The 27722-nt window shown below is 40.8% G+C and overlaps 2 protein-coding genes across 2 annotated transcripts; one reads left to right on the top strand and one right to left on the bottom strand.

Moving 5' to 3' along the window:
* Positions 1-1161: 1161 nt before the first annotated feature.
* Positions 1162-27694, top strand: LOC132782030 (eukaryotic translation initiation factor 2-alpha kinase 1). Its single transcript, XM_060786671.2, is given in 17 exon segments — positions 1162-1209; positions 1211-1289; positions 1292-1414; positions 5930-6088; positions 8714-8850; positions 12724-12755; positions 13486-13585; positions 16966-17046; positions 17419-17518; positions 17898-17955; positions 18452-18731; positions 19277-19385; positions 20985-21091; positions 25344-25464; positions 25580-25659; positions 26458-26691; positions 27495-27694. Coding segments are annotated over 17 exon segments (1980 nt in total). The 3' UTR covers positions 27627-27694.
* LOC137095452 (ankyrin repeat domain-containing protein 61-like) lies at positions 21917-23605 on the bottom strand. The gene is made up of 2 exons (XM_067462131.1): positions 23510-23605; positions 21917-22856 (listed from the first exon to the last, which is right to left on the bottom strand). The coding sequence occupies exons 1-2, from the start codon at positions 23587-23589 to the stop codon at positions 21968-21970; spliced, it is 969 nt and encodes a 322-aa protein (XP_067318232.1). The 5' UTR covers positions 23590-23605; the 3' UTR covers positions 21917-21967.
* Positions 27695-27722: the final 28 nt, after the last annotated feature.

The following is a 27722-nucleotide window of genomic DNA, read 5'->3' as shown; positions in this document are numbered from 1 at the left end:
CCAAAATGGCCTGTCGGTTTCCCGGGGGTCCCAAGGGGTGATGGCGGCAGGTTCACCATACGTCCCTAAATGGGTGATAACAAACAACATAATAGATACATCAAAAAAGGCACCCAAACCAAAACATTAAGTGGATTTGGGACCCTGTATGATGCTCCGGTGAGTAATCTAGCTGCCGGCCACTGGACTAATTGAAGTTTCCGAACAGTCTTCAAAGGCAACCCCACGTAGAGTGCGTTGCAGTAATCTACTCGGGACATTGTAATCCTTACAATGTCAGTGTAGAGTTTAAACCGCATGTTCCGTCTCCCAGGAGACTGGGTTTATTGCCTTTTTTGGTTGTTTGATTCGGCTGCCTTTGCCCTTTCTTTTAGAAGCTTCTGCAGCTTTGCAAGTCCTGGAGTTGCAGCCAAAGGCGGGAAAAAGGGGAACCAGCCTGCAAACTCTTTGCAGTGATTGGCCTAGGGGGCAGCTCTTAGAGGCCGCCCTTTTTCCTGGGGAGAGTTTTCCTTCTTGGAGTCTCCCTACCCTGTTCAGTTCCATAGAAGCCTTTTGGATGTGCTGAGGGCCAAATAGGGCAGCCCAGAGAAAACGACCGCAAAAACTACCAACTACCTACTACTGAGAATAAATAAATATTGAGCTATTGAGAATTAAGTACAATTGAGAACTATTGAATGGAGGAGTATTTAATTAAGTATAGTGAGATAAGTTTGACTATTGAGAGAACAATTGTATTGAGAACAACTGTTGAAATAAATATCCCCCTATTTGATGTTTAGACCTTGCAGTGGACTCCAGTTTTTATTATCTCAATTTTCTCCAGAAAGCCCCAGCGGTTCGCCCAGACATAGGAACAGCACATCTTAGTTTGTTTTATAAAGCGTCTGGGTGTAACGGCACACCGCATGATATGAGTCCACACTGACCACATAATGCAGTTTCAAAGGCATACTATGGCAAAACAGACGGGGCCTTTGTTCTGAGGGAAGACAATTAGGGCCCTTCTTCGACACAGCCATATAACTCAGAATATCAAAGCAGAAAATCCCACAATATCTGCTTTGAACTGGGTTGTCTTGAGTCCACACTGCCACATATTCCAGTTCAAAACAAATAATATGGGATTTTATTCAGCTTTTATTAAGTGGAAGGGGCAGCATGTGCTTCCCTCAACGGCCTGTGGGGGCGCCATTGGCCCTGTTTTCCCTCCAACGAAGAACCTGTGCCTCGTCTGCGCCTGCGCGGTCTGCTTCACCTTCCCTCAGTGGGACCTGCAGGGCCTCAGAGGAGACGTTGGTCGCCATGTGGCGAGGGAAAGGGGGCCAGAGGCGGCCCCGGGGAGCCGAAAATGCCTCGCCACCCCCGGCTTTGGAGTTCCCCGACGACCAGGCCGCGGGCCCGCAGTTCGACGGTGCGTTTGGGTCGAATGAAGGGGCGGGGCAACCACCTTGGAAATGCTTTGGTTTCATAAGGCCATAACCAGCTCTGTTGGGAATGGCCTTCGCAGTTAGTTAGGGTGACGATGCCAAACACTAGGCCTCCAGGTGCTGGGGACTTCAACTCCCAGAAGCCTCAGCTGCTTTGGCCAATGAGCAAGGATTCTGGGAATTGAAGTTCAAAACACCTGGGAGGCCTGTGTTTGGAAAACAGAAGTTAGAAAATAAATGGATGCAGTGTTAAAGTGCCAAAGTGTTTAAGTGCTTCTGGCAATTTTCTGTTGGAAATCGCAACCTTCCAAGCCTCCACTAACTGTTTATAAATGTGTATAATATTTATCTGTTATTTGTGAAGACATCTGCCCTTGCGCAATGCGACTCTGCTGCTAAGTACGCATGCCCAGTGTGGAACACATCTCACCATGCTAAAACAGTAGATGTGGCTCTTAATGAGACATGCCGCATTATCACAGGGTGTCTGCGCCCTACACCACTGGAGAAATTACACTGCTTAGCCGGTATTGCACCACCTGACATCCGCCGGGAAGTGGCAGCCAATAGTGAAAGGACCAAGGCAGAGACATCTCCAGCTCATCCCCTGTTTGGGTATCAGCCAACACGTCAACGACTTAAATCAAGACATAGTTTTCTTAGATCTACAGAGACACTCGCTGGAACACCCCAGCAAGCAAGAGTCCAAAAGTGGCAGGCCCAAACCCAGCACCTCAATCCATGGGTGATACCAGATGAGAGACTCCCCCCTGGGCACACAGAAGACTGGGCAACTTGGAAGGCGCTGAACAGACTGCGCTCTGGCACCACGAGGTGCAGAGCCAATCTTAAGAAATGGGGCTACAGGGTGGAATCCTCGGCATGCGAGTGCGGAGAAGAACAAACCACAGACCACCTGCTGCAATGCAACCTGAGCCCTGCCACATGCACAATGGAGGACCTTCTTGCGGCAACACCAGAGGCACTCCAAGTGGCCAGATACTGGTCAAAGGACATTTAATCAGCTACCAAGTTTGCAAAATTTGTGGGGGTTTTTTTGTTTTTTTTAATCTGTTTGTTTGTTTTGTTCTGTTAGAATTGTAACACAATGGTATGGTTGCTGATGACACGATAAATAAATAAATCTGTTATTTTATCTGTTGTTTTATATATATTGTTATGATGTTTTTTTCTGTTATTTTTTGTCTAATTGTGTTGTATTATTTTGGGCTTGGCCTCATATTAGCCACCCCGAGTCCCCATTGGGGAGATGGAGGCGGGTTATAAATAAAGATTATTATTATTGACACAAAAGCACAGTATGTCACATCAAACGAGATCTATATGCTGGATTTCGTATCACAAAATCACAAGTCGAACACTTCCCAAGCGTCTAGGACTGTGTGATGTATTTTAGAATGATGCACGCAGATCCAAATAAGGTGGCCTTTTACAGTTGACAGATCGTGATTTTGCCGGTGTTTATTGTTTCCAAATGCCAGCTGAGATCTTTTGGCACAGCACCCAGTGTGCCGATGACCACTGGGACCACCTGTATTGGTTTATACCAGAGCCTTGTTGTTGTTGTACTGGTTTATACCAGAGCCTTGTTGTTGTTGTTGTTGATTTTAACCTATATTATACGTACATTTTGGTTTGCCAGTTTGACTATACCTCTTTGGTGTGGGAGGGGCTTCAGACACAGGACTCAATTTTTGTCATACAGTAAGCTTTTAGACCTCAACGGCGGTGGATTCAGTTTATCTCTTTTCAACTTCAGTGAGTGCAGTTATACAGTTTGGACTACATCTATATGTTTAAAGACATTAGACTATGGAATAGCATAGACCACACCTGGAATATTGTGTCCAATTCTAGGCATCACAATTGAAGAGAGATGTTGACAAGCTGGAATGTGTCCAGAGGAGGGCGACTAAAGTGATTAAGGGTCTGGAGAACAAGGCCTATGAGGAGTGGCTTAAAGAGCTGGGCATGTTTAGCCTGAAGAAGAGAAGGTTGAGAGGAGACATGATAGCCATGTACAGGGTGAGGGAGCATAACTTCCTTTTTTCAAAACTTAATAAAACCCATTGTATGAATCAGAATTTTTTTATTTTTTTATAATGTAGGTACATACCTAAAGTTTTGTTTTATGTAGTTTTGAAGATCAAATTAGGTAGGTGATATCCCCCATTCTCCATACACTGAGTAAACTGATTTCTGACGTTTGTCATGACTCTTTCCAGCATAGCAGGCATTATGTTGGCAATTTCTTCCTGGATGTTGGTCTTCAAATCTTGAAGGATCCTTGGACGGATCACATAAACACAGGATTAAAAAAAAAAAAACCATAGAAAATAATCACAAGGGGCCAAATCTGGAGAGTGGGCCGGCCACTCCAAATCCGCTCGAAAAGTAGGCCTCAACGGCAAAAGCACATTCCTCACTGTTCCAACGCATGATGGCAACTGAACTGTGTCAGGACAAAACTTTATACTCCCGCCTCTCAAACGAGACCACTAGCGCTCCACTACGTCTTCAACTGACTGAATGGCGCGCATTTTAAAAAAAGGAAGTTATGCTGCCTCACCCTGTAGTTTGGACTATATCTATATGCTTAAAGACATTGGACTGTGGATTAGTATGCTGAATATATACAAGAACTTTGTTAATAAACCTGAGATGTTATTTTTAAAGAAGACTTTAGAGGGCTAACAGGTTGAAGCTTAATCCAGACAAGATAGAGGGGTATTGGGTGGCAACCTGTGCTGGATGGGGTTGCACTCCCCCTGAAGGTGCAGGTCCATAGCTTGGGGGTCCTCCTGGACTCAACGCTGTCGCTTTTTGCTCAGGTGTCAGCGGTGGCCAGGAGGGCCTTTGCACAACTTGAATTTGTGCGCCACCTGTGACCATACCTTGTGAAGTCTGACTTGGCCAGGGTGGTCCACATCTTGGTTAAATCCAGACTGGACTGTTGCAATGCGCTCTACGTGGGGCTGACCTTAAAGATGGCCCGGAAGTTTCAACTGGTACAATGGGCAGCAGCCAGGCTCCTTACTGGAGCAAACTATAGGGAAGCATACAATGCCCCTATTAAAACAGCTTCATTGGCTGGCGATAAGTTGCTGAGCCAAATTCAAGGTGCAAGTCATCTATAAAGCCCTAAACAGTTCGGAAGGGTAGCATTAGGACATGTAATGGTCAGATATATTTGAATATTTTTTTGAGTTTTTCACAGGTTCTGATATGTTGTTTATGCTGCTCCATGCTGCTAGTCAAACTAGATTGTTTAACAGTCTCAGTGTTCAGAATAGAGGGATTTATATAACCAAAGAGTTATGTAGTTGCATCAGTTTTCTTTACCTTCAGACAGAGAAGCATGGGGATGTTTCATCATTTCTTCCATTCTGTTTTATGGCTTTCTTTCCAGGGCTTTAGGGTACTGTATTGTTGCATCAGTTTCTTTTTTTTTAAAATTAGACTTGGATTGGAATCATGGGACTCTTCAGCTGTTGAACAAGAATTCCCAGTATTCCATGCCAAATAAATGTTGGAAGGAACACTGGAGATTGCTTTTTGATAATTGGAAGGTCACATAATTCTCACCCCCCTTGCATTACATGGAAGCCAACTATGTTATTTTTAATTCTAATGCTGTGCCCATTTAAAATGAGGTGATACATTATACAGAAACAAAGCAAAAAAGAAACAGAACAATAGACAGGGATAATAGCTAACTGCTCCCTGATGGTGAGGCTTTCAGTCATATTATACTTTCCTCATTCTAGAAGGCTGTTTGAAATTTACAAACTTGCACTTTAAAGGGAAAAAAATAGAATGTCCAGTGCTGCAGATTTGGAGTGGAGACTGCCTTTCTCTTACAGTTTCCTACTGAATATTTATGCTGGATGCAGAGGGATGAATGGATTCCTGTATTGACTTTTCTTTCAACCACTTAGTTACTTCCAAAGTTATTTATCATCTTTAGCTAGGCTGATTCTTAAATAGAAGCTGCTCTTGAATACTGTTGTTACATGTTGAAGGCAGAATTCTGCTATGTACTGCACTTAAAAAGTGGAATCTGTAACTAAAATGTTAGTGTGTGGAGGGCCAGTTAGGGAACCAGTTGACCACTCAATCGTGCTCTATTTGAGGACACTCCATTCCCCTATACAAACAGTTATTTCTATGTCCACAGAATATCTTGTTGGATCATTACACCGCAATGAGTCGCCCTTGGGCTGAGAATTGCAGTATATAAGCGAAGTATTATTTATTTATCTCAATCTCTTCATAATATAGGTTCTAAAGGGTTTTTTTTTTTTAAAAAAGGATTTATGTGAACATAGAAATTTCCTCAAGCATCTGTCTGGAAGTTATGTCTGCTCGTGTTCTGTAGGGGAGAATAAATATTGGGACACCGTTGCTTTAATTTCACAGTGTTTCTGTCTCTTCAATTTGATTATTTTCTGCTTCAATTTTTGCCCATTCATTTTCAGATTCTGATTGGCCTACAGAGCTTCGAGGTTTAAATGGTTCTCAAAAGATAATGAACATCACATCATCATTTGCCAACCAGCTACTCCTTGTTTCTCTACTAGAACATCTTTGCCACATCTACGCACAAGATCCTACGCGCTCTAGACGCCTGTTTCAATGTTAGTAAGAGTTTTACTTGTGCTTCTTAGTACAGATATGCTTATCAGTGTCTGAAGTATAAGACTGAAGACAGGCACTGGTATCTTTGTATTTTATTATACTCTTTATTAAGTAAGAATATTAGGGTGCAATCTTAGGCATAGTTTCAAAGGAGTAACATCATTGAATGCAGTGGGTTTACTTCCAAGTTGACATGATCCAGATTGCACCTGGAATGGTCACTATACTTTTCTGTATACTTCACTTTGTCTGTGTTTAACCATATTGTGAAAATGGTTTATTTTCTAGGAATTCTCTCCTTGGATATAGCTATTGTTTAAAGTTGATTTCTCAGTTGTAGATACTGGTGATAAAGGGATCCAGGATGTACACGTTGGCTGTCTTGAAATAATGCTAGATTATTTTTTATCAACCCAAACAAAAGAACGCTGCCACAGGAACACATAAGGCAAAATGTGGTGTTAACATTCAGTGGTAGTTCTTGCTATGTGTGTGATCCCCAGCATCCTATGATTGTTAACATGTAGAAGCATCGCTCTCAGATGATTTAATGATCCATATGCACATTGCCATGTTTTACTTTATAACGGCTTGTGTTGATACTTGAATGTTAATATTAATGGCAATAACAGCGCTAACATTTATTGGCTTCTTTAATTACAACCAGTTATCCTCACATATGCCCTGAATATGCATTTTCAAGGAAGATAAATTATCTGGAACCTTAATGGGGAAGAATCTGTTTTGGCAAGAAAGGAATCCAGTTTAACTGCTTTAGCATACATTGCAGCCATGTTTACGATATCTCCCCTAAAGTTTAACTGTTGCATTCCAAATAGTGGTAGGTTTTTTTTTTAAAAAAAAAATATATCATAGGTATGTCTTCCAAGGAAGACTGATAAAGAACTATATTACTTTACTGAATAAAGAGGTTAACCTTGGGTTGCTTGCCCAAGCCATGATAATCTTGTTTATATTAATTGCCGACATAAGCTTATTGATAAATTGCTTTTTCTACTTCAAGTGGTACTGCCATTACGTTCCTTTAAAACACCATTAATGCTATTAAATGTCATTTGATTCCTTTAAAAAACACAGAAAAGATGCCCCAAAACTTTTTATATTATCATACCCATGTTTGCAAATTGTTAGTTATGTCCCTGGAACCTTCTGGTTTTGAAGGAAATCCTCGTTAGTCTAAAAGAGGCTTAACCCCCCCTCCAATATCCTAAAATATCAATAGTCAGTTGTATCCTTTAGATTTCTTCGTATACAGTTGCCCAATTTTTGGCAAGCATGTGTGTTGGTGGGAAGGAGGGTTGGGTGCGTGTGAGACAAAAATGATGAATGCAGAGTGCATGTACCACTCTCAAGATTAGGCAGTGCATCTCCTTGTCCCTGATGTGTATACAACTGGTTTTCCATATTCGGGGATTTGGTGTGCAAAACCCCCATGAAAGTGAGGAAACCACACATTTCTTACCCCGCCCCCAAACACATTTAACATTTTAAAAAGGACAGTACAGTACTACCGTTTCAGAGTGTCGAAACAGCAAGTTTCATCAGTTCTTCCTCCATATGGGGAATTGCTTTGGACCCTGTGTTCACATACATCCTCCTTGCAAAAGTGCAAGACCAGGCTGCTAGAAAAAACGTAAAGCCCCCTCTGCATGTCTCATGATGGGAAGTGTTTCCTGGGCAGCATTCTGGCAATGTTCTTCTTTGCTTCCCCTGCCTATTAGTTCTCTACCTCCTCAGTCCTAGGGTAATTGTTCTCCATGGGTTTCCAAGGAGCTAGAGCTCCTGGTTGGGGATCTTGGAGCTTCAAAAAGCAAATCGGCAGTCTCCTCCTTTCTCCCTGAAGACCCATCCAGAGCAACCGTCCTATATCAGCAGTTGAAGGGAAAAGGAAGAGACAAGGGTGCATTGTCAGAAAGAACCCTGGAATCTCCCTTCTAGTTTCAGCCAAGCGGAAATGGCTGCAAGTCCTTCCCAGCAGCCTGGTCTTACACCTTGCCTTTTCCCCAGCCCAGCAGGTCAGCATAGTGAAGAAAAAACACACACACACACAAAGTCAAACAGTTAAATAAAACACATACATTTTGAAAGCTTTGGTGTATTAATAGTAACCTCTGGAGTTCCCAAGGTCAATATATAATCTATTAACATTTGTTTTGATAGCCAGCAATACTTTGTGTCAATATCAAGCCAGTTCAATTTCCAATTATCTATTATGTAGCATCAGTTGTTGAAACTATTGATCCTTTTGATGGCTGGTCTCCATTTTGGGAATATATTAGCAGATGTCAGGCCTCATTGTGACAAGCATTTAGAAAACCCTTACAGACTTTCTTTAGTTTTCCCCCCTTCTGCTATTACTCACTAGATTTTAATATTTTGAGGTTGAATTAATGAATTATTATTATTGCCTGTGTATTACAAGGTGTTTAATACCTTTTTTAATGTATGAGAGTTTCACCCTTAAAGATAGCCTTCACATAAAATAATAGCGATTTCTGAAGCATCAGGACATAAAAATAATGGCGCTTTTAAGAGTCTCAGTGTTACCTAAAAGTTTTTTCCTTCCTCTCTAAAGTATTTGTGTTTTAATCTTGTTTCTACAGTACTGTGTAAGACATTTACTCAAATGCGCTTGCTATCTGATTTTGCTGTATGTGAAGAATTTAGTAGTCTGAGACTGCAGCATAATAGGGCCATTGCCGCATTAATGAAAGCAGCGAACAAACAAATACTAAATGAGGTAAGCTTACCTGTCTTACCTTTTTCTGTACTTGTCAGTATTAGTAAAAATGGAATAGAATTTCAGACCTTTCTAGGTTTGCTTTAATATACAAACCATAAGATTTCAGATCTTTTCAGATTTGCTTTAATATACAAGCTACAGGATGCTGGAGATGTGATAATTTTGTTGTATTAGTATTCCTCCTCTGTGTTCTGACACTTTGATTTTATGGTACTGGAATGCCGCTTTCATGGGAGGAGAATATGTTGCAGGTCATTTGGACACCATATTCCATGATGAATTGTTCCAGCTACAGCTTTGAACTGAAAGTGTGTTTTTAATTTTTGAACACGAAAGGGGTAAAACATAGTTCAGCACAGTTGTCTTACTTTCCTTCTCCTTTTTCTCATAGCTCCGTCTCATAAATTCATTCTCATCCCTGTGGTTCAGTAATCTCTGGAGATAGAAAAATGGCTGTTATCATAATCCGTCAGTTGAGAAACACACCAGGATGAGAAGTAACAGCTAATACAAATGGTGATTGACAAATGTACATAAACTAGAGTTCTTGTTTTTGGGTAATGATAGGATCACAAATATTATTTTTTAAAACCTAATAGCTAGCAACTGGCACATACATTTTGTTAATTACTTACATCAGACACCTGTTACAGGTTGCCAATGTGGATTATGCAGAAGTCACAGGGTTTCTTGTTATAATATAATCCTGCAAGTGTCCCAGGGGGCAACAAAATCTTTTACAATACTGATATTTTAAAAGCTTATATCTGTCTGGTCATCTTATCTGTCATGAATATAAAAAAAATAGTTTTTCTGTCAAGGGAATTGTGGTGAAGTGTGAATTTTAACCTACAGTCATGTATAATTATAGATAGGTGTTTAAAGGGGTAAGTATTTAAAATAGCATAACTAGGGGGATGATAGCCAGCTCAGCTCACTCTGAGATGGGTTGCCATGGAAAAAGGGGAGGAGCCAACTGCCACTTGGCAAGAGCAGGCATTTTAAATAGTCTGTGGTCAGAGAACTGCAGGGAATAAATAAAGTTTAAAACCTGTCTAGTGGAAAGAACTGTCCTCTTAAGAGTTGTTTTATGAAAGGTTATAAATGTAACCACTAAAGAAATGTACCTCTAGGAGTTAAGAAACATTGAAACCATTAAACTTCCATACTTCAATAAACTTATTACAGTTTCTCTTAAATCCAAGTCTCTGTTTTGTATACTTTTGAGTCAAGCTGCGCTACACATCAAAGGAAGATAAACAACATATTACAGGCTAGTGACTGTGTTACCGATTTTGTAGATTCATTACAAGTTGTAGGAGACCCTGACAAATCAGTAACATCCCTTCAACTGATGGCGTCGTTACAGGAATGTTCCAAATTCTCATCATTTATGTGTTCACTGAAAAATTATGTAAAGATTTCAATTGAAAAGCAATTGCTGTGAGACACAAAAATTCAATTAGTTTCTTGTGTTGTAATGTGGCGTATATTGTGACACAAATGTGATTTATAGGGACAGAAGCCTGATTTTGGGATTAGGTTCATAATTTTGCTGATCACTTGGAAAGTTTTCCTTCAGAAATCTAATTTGGGGGCAGCCCCATCACTTGTGGAGAAGATTGTTGAGAGCCCTGCTGTTTCTTGCATAGTAGGAGCCAAGGTTACCTCTGCTGAACCTGGATTAACTATAGTAACAGAACAAATTTGAGCAATGCTATTTGTGAAGTAGAGCACTCCTGCACAGTCTGTATTCTTCTCTGTTCCTCTTGTGGGCCAAGATGTAGGAGATCAGTCAAAACTATTACACTGAATGGCCTTTAACAGTTTCAGTAGTGGTAGAGAACTTTTTTTAAAAAAAACCTACAGTCATAAAATAGGCCTTTAAGTAGGCTGTGGCCTAGGCTCTGTTGGATTATTAATATCGCTGTCAACATTGTTCTTGTCTCAATTGATTCATTGCTGCTAATTTCCCAAAGAATAAGATTGCTTCAGTTCTTGAGAGGAGAAGCTCAAGAGCGAGCAGATCCATTATCTTGTCATTTCACAATTCCTGAGAATTGCCTGCCAAGGCAAAAGGAAAGTCCCCAAGAGCCACCAAGGAACCTTTCTGAATCTTATCCATTTTTGGGATGGATTGTCTTAATAGGTCCTCCACCTTTGCAAAGGCCTTGGCTCCCAGAAAGTCTTGATGTCATCAGATAGTGTTCATGATAATGGAACAATAGAACATTTGTCCACTCCTAAATCCCCATCACTTCACTGGGCATGGAAAACAAGATCCAGAGTGTAGCCAGACATGCCTTTGTCTTCTCCCACAGAAGGGAGGAAGTCCTGAGCCGTTACTGCCATAAGAGGTGTTGAAATCCCCCAGAACCAAAACTGAAGAGCACTCCAACATCAACCCTGAGATTACCCTGGCAAGCTCAGGACAGAAGCAACAGAATGGGCAGTAAACTGACAGAAATCTTATTCTGTCCTGGCTGCCACTCTCACATTCACACCCTTAAACCCTTAAGGCTGAGATTGGGAGGGAATCGTGATAGGATTCCTGCCCCCGCCCCCGCCCCCGCGAGCCTTGGTTGCTGCACAAGTTATTATGGCTGGCAAGGCTGCTGTATTCAATCATGTCTCTGTCATATGAGCCTGATCTACATGCTCACCCAGAATCAAATCCAGAATAGTAATTGATTTCCTGTTCACACGCTGGTTTTGAGCAGCATAATTTTCAACCCAAGAAGAGTGTTACCATTGCTATTTTGATTATTGAAACCAGAAGACAGGTTGGAATCAACAGTACTCTCCCAAGATAACATGACTGGCCCCTGCCCTGCTGTGTTTTTTGCCGCTGAGATAGCTGCTCCATGAATCCCATCATTGCTTCCTCTTGTTTGACTTTAAATTAAACAAGACTTATAGAATTATAGTTAGATTTCCCTGACCATGCTTTGGTGAGAGAGCTATAAAGATTATCCATTTTAATATTGTTGGTCTTGTCTGGACAGATATTAATGCACTCAGTAGCAGGGCCGTAGCCAGAAAAAAATTTCGGGGAAGGTTGACAATTTCGGGAGGGGGGTTGAAAATTTCGGGGCTGGGGGTTTGAAAATTTCGGGGAGGGTTGAAAATTTCAGGGGGGGGGGGGGTTGAAACCTGCCTCCTAGCTCACGCTGAAGCAAAGAGCACAGGAGGGGGCAGAGCAACTTTCAATAGCCTGCAGCTCCGCCCCTGTCAACCACCTCACCAAGTCTGGCAGCATGAGAGCATTCAACAGACACACACTCCCAACTTGGTTGCTTCACTACATCGGCTATTGCTGCAAGTAATGACAGTGTGAATAAATTGTCAATATTTGGGGGGACTCTTAATTTTTTGCATCTCATAGACTTAGCATGGGGATTTGGTTAACCAGTTAAAATTCATGAGTAAACCAGGTTTTTTTTTAAAAAAATCTGAAATATTTCGGGGGGGGGGAGTTTGAACCCCTAAAACCACCCCCTCGCTACAGGCCTGCTCAGTAGGAGTTCACAGATGTGTTTATAAATTGAGTGAAATTGTATAGGTTTAGAGAAAACAAAATCGGCATTCCAGCTTGCTCCTTCACTTCACAGAATGGACTGGAGGAGTGGGGAATAGACAGAGGATATATGGTTGGAAGAGTGAGTATTGGGACATTCTAGATTTTATGTAAATATAAACAAAAATGAGCAAAGCTTAAGGCTGACATTTCTTTGATTTCAGTTTCATTTTAGTTTTGCTAGAGGAGGAAACAAGTAGCTGTTTTAAAATATACTGCATGTGCTACATCATTCATATACATTATTTAGCAATTTGTTTTATGAAATGTTTCCTTTTTGTTATGTTTCGCAGGAGTTTGGTAATGGCAATCCATGCACAAACAGGTAAGAGATCAAAGAACTATAACCAAGATTGAAGTTATAAACTCTAAAAGGTTATAAACAGAAAACTATGACAACTGTATGTGTTGTTTAGTCTTTTTATTCAGAAATTGGATCTGTTGAACTCAGCAAGGCTTATTTCCGGTGCATATATTTAAGATAATTATCAGCTTTTCTGTTTCACAGTTATAAAATGCAAATTAGTATTAGGCTTGGAACAAAAAGTAATTTAATGTTAGGTACCAAGCTGTAGAAATGTCAGGGCATCCCAAGATAATACTGAAAGCTTCATTTTTTGTTTTAAACATAGCAGAATTGCCTGTGGTGTTCTGAATTCAGGGAACTATATTTTCTTTCAACTATGTATTGAGAATAAACCAGGATTCAAAACCATGCTTTGTTTTTTGTCATGTTCTTAGTGAGCTTGTTTTGACAAGGATAGTGATATCTCATGAGAGTCAAGACGTTGACTAATTCTGCAGAACTTCCTGAGTTTTGGATAGATAGTCCATATATGTAGATGTTTGGGAATTACTACTATTTCAATGTAGAGACTTGTAGTGGTGCTATTTATCAGACAAGTCAATGTGTATCTTACATAAAAACATGTCTCTGGCATCTAGTAATGTCATACCTGTGTCTATGATTTGTCTGTACTAAACAATGTAAAAGTCTTTTAAAAGAAGGGTCTTTTTCAGGACTTTAAATTTTTGAATTTGTCTATTTTTTATAGTAGGGAAAGTATTCTTTTTGAAGCACAGACTTCTCGCTACATTAATGAATTTGATGAGATTTCAAGACTTGGAAAAGGAGGATATGGAACAGTGTACAAGGTATTTTAATGCTCTATATCAGCAACTTAATAAGAACTATTTACATTAAAATGAAGAACAAGTAGGATTACAATCCTGCACCTTATCATTTGAGGATATGCATACTGAATTTAGTGGCAATTTACTTCTTGATAGATTTGTACAGGATTGCAGAGTAAGTTACCTAATAGTATGTTTTCTTAAAACAGCATTTTAAACAAATATTCATGGCATTGATCTTCATGATCACTTCGACTAAAGAATTCTCTATATAATATTTTTCTGATTGGTTTGACCACACATCATCCTAGCCATCTTATGATTCTTCCTCTTTAATGTTTCTATGAAAATTGTATCATTAAGGAGGTATTTCCCTCTGTATTGTGGCTGGATTTCATATTGGAGACATTTTGAGATAAAGAGTATAAATAGACTTAATTCCATACAGAATAAACTAATTTCAAACCAATCACTAAATTAATTTATTATTTATTTATTTATTTATTTCTTGCACTTATTGACCGCCCCTCTCAGCCCGAGGGCGACTCGGGGCGGTGAACAGCAACAGAAAAGGACAGTGTACAATAAATCAAGACAGTACAAACCAGACAATACAACATAACATATACTTATACTAAAAATCCGCTTCGTCAAGTCCTGGGGTCATAGCCAAAATTCATAGTCCTAGTTCATTCCAGTGTCATTTCAAGATACACTCAGTTGAAGGCCTGCTCGAAGAGCCATGTTTTCAGGCCCCTACGAAAGGCCATCAAGGAGGGCGCCTGTCTAACTTCAACCGGGAGAGTGTTCCACAGCCGGGGGGCCACCACCGAGAAGGCCCGCTCTCTCGTCCCCGCCAGACGTGCCTGTGAGGCAGGCGGGACCGAGAGAAGGGCCTCCCCGGATGATCTCAAGGCCCTCGTGGGCTTGTAGGCCGAGATGCGGTCTGCAAGGTATTTTGGGCCGGAACCGTTTAGGGCTTTGTAGGATAACACCAGCACCTTAAATTGGGCCCGGTAGCGAATCGGCAGCCAGTGGAGCTGGGACAGCAGGGGCGTTGTATGCTCTCTGCGTCCAGCTCCCGTTAACAACATGGCTGCCGCGCGTTGGACTAGCTGAAGCTTCCGGGCCGTTTTCAAGGGCAGCCCCACGTAGAGAGCGTTGCAGTAGTCGAGGCGGGATGTGACCAAAGCATGTACCACCGTGGCCAAGTCAGACTTCCCAAGATACGGGCGCAGCTGGCGCACGAGCCGAAGCTGTGCAAATGCTCCCCTGGTCACCGCTGAAACCTGAGGCTCCAGGCTCAGCGATGAGTCCAGGGTCACACCCAAGCTGCGAACCTGCGCCTTCAAGGGGAGTGCGACCCCGTCCAGCACAGGCTGTAACCCTATACCCTGTTCGGCCTTGCGACTGACCAGGAGTACCTCTGTCTTGTCTGGATTTAGTTTCAGTTTGTTCGCCCTCATCCAGACCATTACAGCGGCCAGGCACCGGTTCAGGACTTCGACAGCCTCCTTAGTAGCAGGTGGGAAGGAGTGACAGAGTTGGACGTCATCTGCGTACAGGTGACACCGCACCCCGAAACTCCGGATGATCTCACCCAGCGGCTTCATGTAGATGTTAAACAGCAAGGGGGACAAGATGGAACCCTGAGGAACGCCACAGGTCAACGGCTGTGGCGTTGAACAGGAGTCCCCCAGCAACACCTTCTGAGTACGACCCTCCAGAAATGACCGGAGCCACTGCAGAGCAGTACCCCCAAGACCCATCTCTGCAAGGCGCCCCAGAAGAATACCGTGGTCGACGGTATCGAAGGCCGCTGAGAGGTCCAGGAGCACCAACAGGGACACACTCCCCCTGTCTAGCTCCTGGCGCAGATCATCCACTAAGGCGACCAAGACCGTCTCGGTACCATGTCCCGGTCTGAAACCAGACTGTGCCGGATCCAGATAATCCGTGTCTCTCAAGAATACCTGGAGTTGTGAGGCCACCACGCTTTCCATGACTTTGCCCAAGAAGGGAAGATTGGAAACAGGCCGAAAGTTGTCCAATTTAGTGGGGTCAAGTGATGGTTTCTTCAACAGCGGCTTTATAACAGCCTGTTTTAGGCTCGCTGGAATCTTGCCTTCCCGAAGGGAGGCATTAACCACCACCGTTACCCACTCGGCCAATCCCCCTCTGGCCTCCTTCAGAAGCCAGGATGGGCAGGGGTCTAGGATGGACGTGGTGGGTCTCATTCCTCCAAGTACCTTGTCCACATCCTCGGGTTTCACAAACTGAAAAGAATCCAACAAAATCGGACAAGCAGGTGCTTGTGTCACATCCGCAGAGACTGCATCTAATGTGGTGTCCAGCCCAGAGCGGATCAAAGCGACTTTGTCTGCAAAGAACCGAGCAAATGCTTCACAGCGCGCTGCCGAATTGTCAGGGCTCCCACCTGAAGTGGGGGGAGTTAAAAGACCTCTGACAACCCGGAACAGCTCCGCCGGACGGTTTTTTGCAGACGCAATAGTGGCCGCAAAGAAAGTTTTCTTTGCGGCTTTTATTGCCGCGGCATATGCCCTTAAAAAGGACACAAACCGTGTTCGGTTTGACTCGCTTGGGTCTGAGCGCCACACGCTCTCTAGAACCCTCTTCTTTCGCTTCATCGCTGCCAGCTCCTCAGTGAACCAAGGGGCTGGTTTAGCTCGGTTACTCGAGAGGGGACGTTCCGGAGCGATCTTGTCAATAGCCCTGGTCATCTCCCCATTCCAGAGAGCGACCAAGGCCTCGACATGATCACCTACCGCGGTGGCGGGAAACTCCCCAAGAGCCGTCAGGAATCCACTCGGATCCATTAGCCTCCTGGGGCGGACCATCCTAATGGGTCCTCCACCCTTGCGGAGGTTAGGGGGCGCAGTGAGCCTAAATCCAATCAGGAAGTGGTCGGTCCATGGCAACGGAGAGATAGACAACTCCTCCACACCGCCACCTTGCTCCCATCCCTGGCAGAAAACCAAGTCCAATGTGTGTCCAGCACAGTGGGTGGGGCCCACTGTGCTGAGAAGTATTGTTCATAAAACAAGGATGAAATCAGCTTGCTTGGGACAAGTTTTGGATATTACACTTGTTTAGCAACTATCCCGGTTTGCAGCTGTGATAATAATCTGAGTTTTCAGTGGGTGAGTTAAAAGCAGAAGGTGAAGCCAAAAGACTTCTCTTGGTGATAAACCTGCCTGTAAGTTTGCCTTATGTTTCCTTCCATTGTTATCCCACCTTTCTTTGTATTAGTGCTCAGGGAATCATTTTGTAGTATCGTGAGTGGACAAAAGTGATATAGAGTGGAGGTGCATATGGAACATCATTTAGCTAATTTTTATTTAAATTTGATGTTAATTGGCATGCGGGCAATCTATTTTCAGGTCCGAAACAAGCTTGATGGTCAATTCTATGCAATTAAAAAGATTCTTATTAAGAAGGCCACCAAAAGAGACTGCATGAAGGTATGTATGCATGCCTCAACCATTCACATCCTCTGAATCAAAAGAAGTCTTTTTTTGTTACATGAACGGAACCTGCCTTATTCTATATTGGATTATTTATCCATCTACCCTAGAGGTTCCTACTATAACCTTGCCAAATCTTCCACCTGATCTTTAGCCTGGAGACATCAAGAATTGACTCTGGGGTCAGCAGCATGGAAAGCAAGTCCTTTGACTTGCGCTTTGACTCTTTACCACAAGAATTATACTTTTATTGGTTTAAAAGTGGGGTACCTCTTCTTTTATTTCGGTACCAGTTTCTGAACTGTTAGAAATATGTTAAATGCTGGGTAGTCCAGTGCATTCAGTATGTTGTGTTTGGTCTTTTTTAAGGTATTACGGGAAGTGAAAGTGTTGGCTGGGCTACAGCACCCAAACATTGTAGGTTACCACACTGCATGGATGGAGCATGTTCAACCGACATGCATGAAAGGTGAATATAGCATATCAACGTTATGGCTTCTGTGTGTCACTTGTACCCTTCCATGCAGGAGTTAATATGTAGTGCATCCCAGGTTGCATCTACACTGCAGAATCACTTTAACTGCCATGACTAAATAATACACTTTATTTATATTCCGCCCTATCTCTCTGAAGGGACTCGGGGGTGGCTACCTTAATTTTTTTTAGGGAAGATAACATTAATTTTTGAAGTTTAATGTATTAGTATTTTAATTTCCTATACATTTTTAAAGTCGATTAATAATAATAATAATAATAATCATCATCATCATCATCATCTTTTGAGGTTGGAGAAATGAATGTAGGGGTATGTTGTAAAGTAAAATGTAATGTTTCTCATTCAATTATAGGTGAACCAAACCTAAATCTGCCATCACTCAAAGTGTGTTCTGAGCAAGGAAGTTCTGTGTATGTATTCCATATATGTTATCAAATTGCTCTTTAGAATGTTCAAAAATATCAGAGAATTGGTATTAATATTACAATTGGAATTGTAATACTGAAGAACAAAGTCTTTTATCTTTGTTTTTAATTAGGAGATTGAAGAAGATAAGTATTTCACAATGCTCGATTAATAGCAAATGTTTCCATAAATAGTATTAACAAAAAAGTAGAGGCTGTTTATTTTGTCTGTCAAAATCTATGAATTGAAACCTTCCAGTGAAAGTTGAGCGTAGAGTCACTATGGGAGAGCTAGAGATTACTAGACAGAACATATTAAATCTGAAAAAGCTAAACCCACAAGTGTGGAAAGTCTTCCTATTCGTCTCAATTCTTTCTCCAAATAGTGAGGATTCTGTGAGCTCAGTTAAATTACACTTTAGTGAAAGGGTTTAGGGGAGTTGAAGACTTTTTTTTAAGGACTTCTGCAACTGTTTGAGGATCACCCTCATATTTTTTGCAGAGATCCATGCTGTGATCAGGATATGGAAGACAGCAGTTCCATTGTCTTTGCCGACCTCAACCCTGAAGATTCTGTTGATGGAAATTCTGAAAGAAACGCTGTACACAAATCGCACAAAAACAGCTGCTCAAATGACAGTTCTGGTGTTTTAAAATACAGTGAAACCCCTGCATCGGTTGTGCCTCACCGTGATCAGGATCGACACAACATGAGCACAAATGATTCTTACAGTGATGAACAATCATCCCAGAAAGGGGTTTCTTTGCTGCAGCAGTGTGAGGTAAATACAGAACGTAAGCAGATTTGTTTCCAAACAGCCTGGGGCGGGACCTGCTTAGCCCCAAGATCGGGTAGCATCTGGTGATTTAGGTCTTTGGTCAAAACTGACAGTTCTGTTAACCCATTCTGGTTTTAAAATGCCAAGCATCTGCCACCCAGAAACAGTGTTAAATAAAATTTGCTCTGAATTGGGTTTGATGTGTCATTGCTTCTGCTTGATAAGATGGCATCTGTGGTGGGATATTATAGAGCCCCAGAGTAGCCTGAAATTTGTGGGGCAGCTGCCAGGGCTACAGAACATGCCTTGTACCATGCCTTAAATACTTATCTATTAACTGTGCCAGGATTTTTAGGTGGTTCCCTCTGGTAACCTTCTATGGCACTAAAAAGCTTTTGTCCAGTTCTCCACATTAAGAGATTTTGTGCATTGGAGAGTGATGCAGGAGGCATAGGATTTTGGAAGGCACAAAGACCATATTGGATACAGCCCTAGGTGGATATACATGTAGCACATTGAGAGAACCTTTATTAATTCTTCCTTTTCAGATGGAGTATCATCTGATGCTTCACATACAGATGCAGCTGTGTGAAATATCATTGTGGGACTGGATTGCCGACCGAAATCAAAGCTGTTTCAAAGCAGAGGATGCTTCCAGTAAGCTTTAAACTTTTTTTTTTTAAATAGATTGCCATGATTTTGAAATGTTATTTTCCGCTTCTGATGGTAGAATTTGTATCTAAATGATCATTATTTTCCAGGGCAGAAAGAAGTGCCATTTTTATGGGATCTACTTTACTTGCAGTAGAACCCTGAAACTCATGTGCAAAACATGCCAATTTAGTTACGGATTTTTGAACTTGAGTATCTGTTTTGAATATTGGAACTGAACAGAGGTATATTCATAAAAAGAAACATTCTTGGCTACCTAAATTTAACTTCATCCATACAATGTAGGATGGACGGTTAGAGAGTCATCTGTTTTAACAACTGTGAGTCTGAACTCCTTGCAGATCTACTGTGAATCACCCAGAGATCAACCTGTATATCTCGAGTTGCCTGTCTGCCTGATGTGACCACTAGATGTTTTCTGCATTTGCTGCTGCACAGCAATCTAAAACTCTTGCGATCCTTTCCTGTCCAGATTAATAAAAAGATCGCTGGTTAATGACGCTTTCTAAATCGAAAGTCTATTATCAGATTAATGGATCAAAAACATTTTGAATAATTCAAGAAGTTATATATGAAAGGAAGTCTTTCTAAAGAAGAGGGGAGCGTGCTTATCCTTAAGGTGAAGTTCATTTTTGTTTGAGCAGGTGCCATATTTAAAAGGCATTTCTTGAAGCAAAAGGGAATGTCTCCAAAAACATGGTATTTCCTACCTGCAGTTATGCAAGTATTTACCTCCCAAATTTGTTTGACCATCTAAACATAATTTTTTGTTCAAATAGATAGCTCTTTGAATAACTGGAAAAAATTAATTGGATCTGGGCATAGTGCAACAAATCCTTAAGGCCTCCTGCTTTCACAGAATAATCTAATGAGTATTGATCATACATCATGACTGCAGAGGTTTTAAGTGGCTGTTTGAGATGGAACAGAAAAGCTGTTGGTAAAATGAGTCTGGATGCAGATGGCAGGAAAACATTGGAATGAACTTCCTGACAGTAAGAGCTGCTCAACAGTGGAATATGCTGCCTGGGAATCCACTAGAGTTTTTTTCTCTGGAGGTTTTTAAGCGGAGGTTGAATGGCCATCTGCCAGGAGGGCTTTCATTGTTTTTTTTAATGGCAAAATGGGGTTGGACTGGATGGCCCCTGTAGTCTCTTCCAACTCTATGATTTTAACATGAATTATATGGTCCCGTTCCCTAAATAAAAATGAAAGAAGTAAGATTGACACATTGTAATGAATTATTCAAACTTAATTTCTTTGATTCTTTAACTCTTTCACTAGGTCCTGCATATATTATTCACTTAAGTTAGAGTATTGACTTATATACCTCATTTCTTTTTTATTTCCATTTCATCTGCTTCTTTATTTCACTTTTATTTAACTTCACATTTCATAAAATTAGTTTCTGTTTAAGTCTTGTTTTGACAGGAAACATGAACTGGACCAATCTAGACTGACATTTTCTTGAAAGGCTCACCTGTCATATCTTATTAAACATGGATAGAATATGTTTGTTAACATAGACAGATGCTCTGTATTGTTTTTGCATATTGAAAAACAATAACTACTTGCATTTTAAAGGTCCTTATCACCACGTAGACAATCAAGGGACATTAAAAATCTTCCAAGAGCTACTTGAAGGAGTGTATTATATCCACAGTATGGAAATCATGCACCGGGATATTAAAGTAAGTTAAAATACACTTTTCAGACAGAAGACTGTGGCTCTTTAACTTTCTTCGTAAAGAGAAATCAGTTCCCACATTCTACAGTGAATTAAAAATTAAGATGCTAGTTGAAATATATAAAATAAAGATTAAATATACTGGCTTAGATCCAGGAAAGGTATAGAATAGTAAAGGTAAAACTTTCATCTGACATTAAATCTAGTCGTGTCCAACTCTGGGGTGTGGTGCTCATCTCCATTTCTAAGCCAAAGAGCTGACGTTGTCCATAGACGCCACCAAGGTCATGTGGCATGCATGAATGCATGGAGTGCCATTACCTTCCCGCCAGAGTGGTACCTGTTGATCTACTAACATTTAGAATACTTTTGTATAGAATATTCTTGTTCAATCCTTTCTAATTAGAACCATGTCGCTGCTTTTACAGTTACAGGTTTGTCCATGTCTTTATTTCCTTTTTTTCCCTCAAGAAATAACTCCAAACTTCACATAAGCTCTGTTATATCTTATTGTTGTTATAAAAATAAAGTGCAACTTTATTATTGCTTTCCTCAGTTCTTTGATGCTTGCTTGAAGCTCTGTTATATCTTATTGTTATTATAGTTATTGTCACCATCTGTACCTTCATAGTAAAGACAAAACTTGTCTTTTTTCATGAAAATGTACCTGTATGTATCTCTAAACACGGTGGTCTTGTTGTAGGACTACTTCACTATTTTATGTAAATAAACACTACTGAAATATTCAAGAGAATTAGGACTCATTGAGAAAGCGCAGGCAATTCTACATTCATTTATTTAGCTAGCATAGTGGAGCTCCGTTTCTGGTCTTCTCATTTAATGATGTTCCAAAATGAATGTTGGGCCTCAAGTAAATTAATCATTTCATTTTTGAAGCATATGAATATTCTTGACGAATATATATGGAGTTCCACAACTGGGCCGGAATCATCCCTTTTAGCCAGCATTTCATGGTTCCTCTATATACTTTCCTGACATTGAATTTGCAGATGTCCTGCAAGGACCAGACTTGCGCAGCCATATCCCTGAGCAGGTCATGCAGTAGCTCACAGCTGGGATTGTACAGCGCTTTGGGGAGATGGCCCTTGGAGTTCATTAATTTCAAAGGATAGGTTAGGCGTAGTAGCTCCCTCAGCACATTTAGCTTCCTTAAATTGCTTGGTTTTTCAAGGAACAGAAACAGTGGAGACTCCTCTTCTGGGGTTAAAGAGTTCACATCCGCCCCATAATTGAACAAAAGCTTAATGATATCTTCTCTGCCATTTCGACAAGCTTTGTGAATAGCTTCTTGTCCTTTCCAGTCTTTCATGTGTATGTTTGCTCCATTAAACAACAGCAACTCAACACACTTGCTACCTGCCGCTAAGATGATCCCGGCTTTGCAAGAGGAAGACCGGACTGCTAAATGGAGTGCTGTTTCTCTTGTGGCAGGGGTTATGAGGTTTACGTTGGCTCCGCAGCGGAGTAAAAGTGTCATCGCCTCTAGGTTGAGCACTTCGGATGCCAGATGGAGAGCAGTTCGTCCTGCCATATCTCTGTCATTTATTTGTGCCCCACGCTTTAGCAAACCTGGTATGATGTGAGGATATCCAGTGACGATTGCTAAATGAAGAGGATGGTAGTCAGGGGGAGGGAACAGAGGCCTCGTCTTGTTGAAGTCTTCCTTTAGTTTGAGGTGAAGTGCAACTTTATTATTGCTTTCCTCAGTTCTTTGATGCTTGCTTGAAGAACATCCCGTTGTCTCTCGACTGTGTGGATAGTGATAGAAGTAGATGGTGACATATGTGCAGTTTCTATTTCTCCTGCGCTACAATGTGTTAGCATCCCTGAATGGCACTAGGTTGGGGATATTTGATCTAGAAGACAGCCTCCTCACCTTATCATTGGGGAAAGCCTGTCAGGCAGATCTCTTCAATCTGGCACGTGAAAGGGCCACAGGTTGAAGAGGCCTGCAGTAAAATATCAATCCAGTACTATTGACAATCTCTTCCTCTTATGCGCCTTTAAGCGTTACCCCTTTAGTAAACAGGAGTAGTTTTCTTTCATGGAATTGCCCAGTGTTACTCTATTAATCCAGGTGTTTGGGACTTCAGCTCCCAGAAGTCTAAACTACTTTGGCCAGTGATCAGGGATTCTGGGAGCTAAATCCCAAACACCTGGATGACTAAAGGTTGGGAACCTCTGTTGTTAACATTTTCTACTAGGCAATTATATTATACCCTTTGGGGTGTATGTTATAGGAGTGCAAGATATGCCAAATACATTTTAAATCTGTTCCAGGCACAGCACAAAATACTGGGCGAATGAAGCCGCAATCCTGGGTTTGAGGGCCTTGGGATTTTCTTTTGTCTTCCACCCGATCTGAATTCCAGTGCCTTTTATAGTTTTGATTAAACACTACCTCATTTCAGGATCTTCATTCTGTGTATTTTGTTTCATCCATCTTCCACGTGGTTTCTTTGTCAGCTTTGATTGTGCCATTCATCCCAGAGAGGAAAGAAATTAAAATAATAATGAAAAACAAGTTTAGGTTTGCAAGTTCTTGCTCAATGGTTTTTCTTACATGTTTGCAGGACTGTGATAATCTTATTGGGTTAGTTTCCCGAGCTGAAACCCTTGAATTGAATTGTAGTTCTTTGTGAAGTTGAAATAAAATGTGACTCAATTCAAAGCCTTTATAGTTCTGTGGACATAGAAATATGTTGGTTGAAAAATGGTTTTCAAAAGCTTAAATTTTAGATGTATTCTGATTATTTTTATATATTTAGAATCTAGAGCTGGAGACATAGGAGTTTAAAATCTGGCTGGGTCTTTTGGAAGGACCAGAGTTTGGGAGGAGAGGATTGAGTGGAAAAGGAGTGGGTCAAGATGGAAAGGCTGCCAGTTTAAAATCTAGCAGATACTGTTGGAGGGCCAGGTGATTGTGAAGAGGAAGTGGCAGCTACAAACCTGTGAATAATCAAATCACAAAAAAAAAAAGAAGTCTACCAATGATATGGGGGGACAGCTATAGTAACCTGAAAGAGCAGCAGAATTAAAATTGGAAACATGAGATACTTTCAGTTCCGATTTGTCCTTAATTTTGTCTATTTCTAGATCTGGGGTTGTTCACATCAACTGATGGGACAAATATTTGGCAAAAACTGACCACTTGGATTTGATGTTTTTATCAAAATATAGTTGACATTTTTGATATACAGAGGGATGCGTTCACAAGAATTTAGTATGATTTAGCAAAATTAACTCTCTCTACAACTAGTTGTGGTACTTTGATGCTGGTCATTTAGAAGTAGACCCTGAAACTAATAAGCTGATAGGCTGAATTTTGAAACATGACATTAGTCATTATGGCTTTTGTTATTTCTGTCTGGTACCTTGTTGTTCTGCCTGAAGGAGCCTCCAGTCAGATTGCCCATCTTAGGAGAGAAAATGCCTCACTGTGAATCCTTTGTCTGAGGAAAATGAAGTCCAGAATTCTGGGCTTGGACCGGCAGTTATTTGTGATGATGCAGTGTCTAGTTCTAGAACCAATGAAAGTAATAATAGGGAATGTGTAACTTTCAAGATGTTTGGCTATTACTTTTCATCTTGTACCATCAGCGATGCTATCTAGGGCTAATGGGAGTTGTAGTCCAGCTTCTGTACGGTCACACATTTTCTACCCTGAATTGGATGATTGAGTGGTTCTCCTGCCTTGGCAGGGATGACACCTTATTTGGACCTAGGAAATACCTGTGTAGAAAAGTCTTTTTTACATAATTTCCTGATTTGTGGTTTAGTTTTGCTTTTAGTTTTGCTGGAGCCCCCGGTGGCACAGTGGGTTAAAGCGCTGAGCTACTGAGCTTGTTCACCGAAAGGTCACAGGTTCGATTTTGGGGAGCGGAGTGAGCTTCTGCCAACCTAGCAGTTCGAAAACATGCAAATTTGAGTAGATCAATAGGTACCGCTCTGGCGGGAAGGTAACGGTGCTCCGTGCAGTCATGCCGGCCACATGACCTTGGAGGTGTCTGGACAACACTGGCTCTTTGGCTTAGAAATGGAGATGAGCACCACACCCCAGACTGGACTTAATGTCAGGGGACAACCTTTACCTTTTACCTTTGCTTTTTGCAGCCAACATGCTTTTGCAGATAGGTGGAAATGCCTTCATGAGACTGGAAAATGCTTGCATTTCTTGTTGTAAAAAATTGCCAAAATTTTCTGAAACAACTAACCCAGAGCTCCTGCTTTTACAGCCCAGAAATATCTTTCTACAAGGATCTGACTACCATGTGAAAATAGGTGACTTTGGGCTGGCCTGTAGAGACATTATACAAGAAGATCCAATCCACTTGCTAAGTGCAAAGAAGAGAACGGGTAATTTCAAAGATTTGGTTTGAATTGGAAATTAATGTTTCAGATGATACTGCTTCAGGTTAATACTTTTCTTAATGTAAACCTGAAATTGTCCCTTTGTTGTTTCTTTGCACAGAACTAATGCATACATCTGGAGTTGGCACTTGCTTGTATGCTTCACCCGAACAACTAGAAGGTTCTCACTATGACGTTAAGGTAGAATAACCTAAATCTAGTTGAGATATCATTTCTTCAAGTGATCTCAATTGCAGTACAGTAGTCTTGCTTATCCAAAATAAACGGGCCGACAGAACGTTGGAAAAGTGAAAATGGTGGATAATGAGGTGGGACTAAGGAAACGCCTATTAAACGTCAAATTATGTTATGATTTTACCAATTAAGCACCAAAAGATGTTTTTCAACAAATTGACAGAAAAAGCAGTTCAGTACACTGTAGTGTTATGTAATAATTGCTGTGTTTACAAATTTAGCCCCAAAATATCGCAGTGTATTGAAAAATTGCAATATCCGGGCAGGAGGCAGACTGCATTGGACAAAACAGAATGTTGGATGAGCGAAGGTTGGATAAGCAAGACTCTACTGTACTTCTGTTATGTTGAAAGCATAACTGTTATCTTTCAGCATACATGTTCAAAAGGCTGGTCAAAGTAAATGTTGGAAAGGGGAAACAAAAGTGTAGTGCAGCCATTTGGGTAATTACATGCCAATTAGGAACTCCCTCCCAGGGAAGGAACAAGTGTCTCCTTCCTTATTTGCCAATACAGTGACAATGTCAGCTTTGTATAGTATCCATTCATATATGTAATCCCAAATAATTATAGTTAAAATACTATCTTCACAAATGATTTCAAAATTTAGCAGAGCCCATATTTTTCATTGTATTATAATTAAACTGAAGCTATTTTCAGTACTTAATATGCTGTGAACAACCTTTTCTTTAGTTTTAGACATTATTTTATGATAATACTGAACTCCTCTCTTTTCTGCCTCTAGTCAGATATGTACAGCTTGGGTGTCATCCTGTTTGAGCTTTTCCAGCCATTTGGAACTGAAATGGAGAGAACTAAAGTTTTGATGGACTTAAGGAATAGCAACATTCCCCTCTCTTTTAGCAGTAAATGGCCAGTACAGACCAAATACATTAAGCTGCTAACCAGCCTCAAATCTTCAAACAGACCAACTGCTGCTCAACTTCTTGAAAGCGAACTATTCCATAACACAGCAAATGTATGTTTTTAGTTATTTTTGCATAAGTTGAGAGTTCATTCTTGTATGCAAATTAAATCTTCTTAGCAGCTGTCAATATACTTGTTTAATTTACAGTCTTGTAGAAAGTGCTATCAGACACAGCATTGATATCTGATACTGTATAAAACTGACTACTTCATGACCTTGTTTCTAATAACTAACTAGAATTTCTTGTAACAGTATACCATCTGGCATTTTATATACAGTTAAGAATAGTTGGAGGGATCTGCAGCTGTCATGGAGTCTAGAACTAGAGAAGCCTGTACATCAGGCAGTCAGTTGCACATATCAGATTGGGGGGGATGTCAGTTTAAATAGTGACATAAAAACACCTCCTTGCATGATTTTACAAAAGGAAAATAGCCTTTCTCCTATATGATACTGGATTGTGGACATGTTGGTAGTAGAGCTTTAATTTCTTTCTTCACTATCAGTTCTTTGATATCACACATTCATCTTAATTTAGCTTAATTCCGAATTGAGGAAGCTATGGGAAGGAAAAGATCAAAACAGCATAATGGAATTAGAGAATAATTTTCTTTGTATTTGTGTGAACTTTGACTTTTGTCAATAACTACTAGTAGTTACCATAGTACTAGCATTTGACAAAAATGCCTTTGGGGGCAGTAAGTGTAATTTAACTGAAAACACCTGCCACGGGTACATAATTAGACTTATATAAAACAATCCTGGCATGCTGACTTTTATGGAGAAAGTGTCTGATATTAAGATATGGCGCTCTTCAGGATATAAAATATAATCATTGTATTCTTCATCTTTAGGTTATTTGCAGTCTGCAACAGAAAGTAATACAGCAAGAAGAAGAAATCAGGTTGCTTAAAGAAAGAGTCCAGCTATTGCTGCAAGAGAAAGAGGAAAGACACAGAAGTCAGGAACTTGGCTCTCCTGTTTAAACCAGATAACTATATTTATATGGTGCTTTGAAAGATGTTCTAATTTTTATATAAAAACTCTCACACAATTTTGTGCATATGTCTGTCATTTTGTCT

This window comes from Anolis sagrei, chromosome Y, assembly GCF_037176765.1.
Source record: "Anolis sagrei isolate rAnoSag1 chromosome Y, rAnoSag1.mat, whole genome shotgun sequence".
NCBI classification, from domain to species: Eukaryota; Metazoa; Chordata; class Lepidosauria; order Squamata; family Dactyloidae; genus Anolis; species Anolis sagrei.
The sequence above is the reverse complement of the archived record's forward strand: the minus strand, read 5'-3'. Positions and strand labels throughout refer to the sequence as shown.

What these genes read in the sequence shown, in the direction of transcription:
- LOC137095452 (XM_067462131.1), bottom strand. Translation starts at nt 23,589, where the DNA reads ATGGCACAATCAAAGCTGACAAAGAAACCACGTGGAAGATGGATGAAA. An exon ending in AATGAAGATCCTGAAATGAG is followed by an intron (nt 22,857 to 23,509) that starts GTAGTGTTTAAT and finishes CTATCCACACAG; the next exon opens with TCGAGAGACAACGGGATGTT.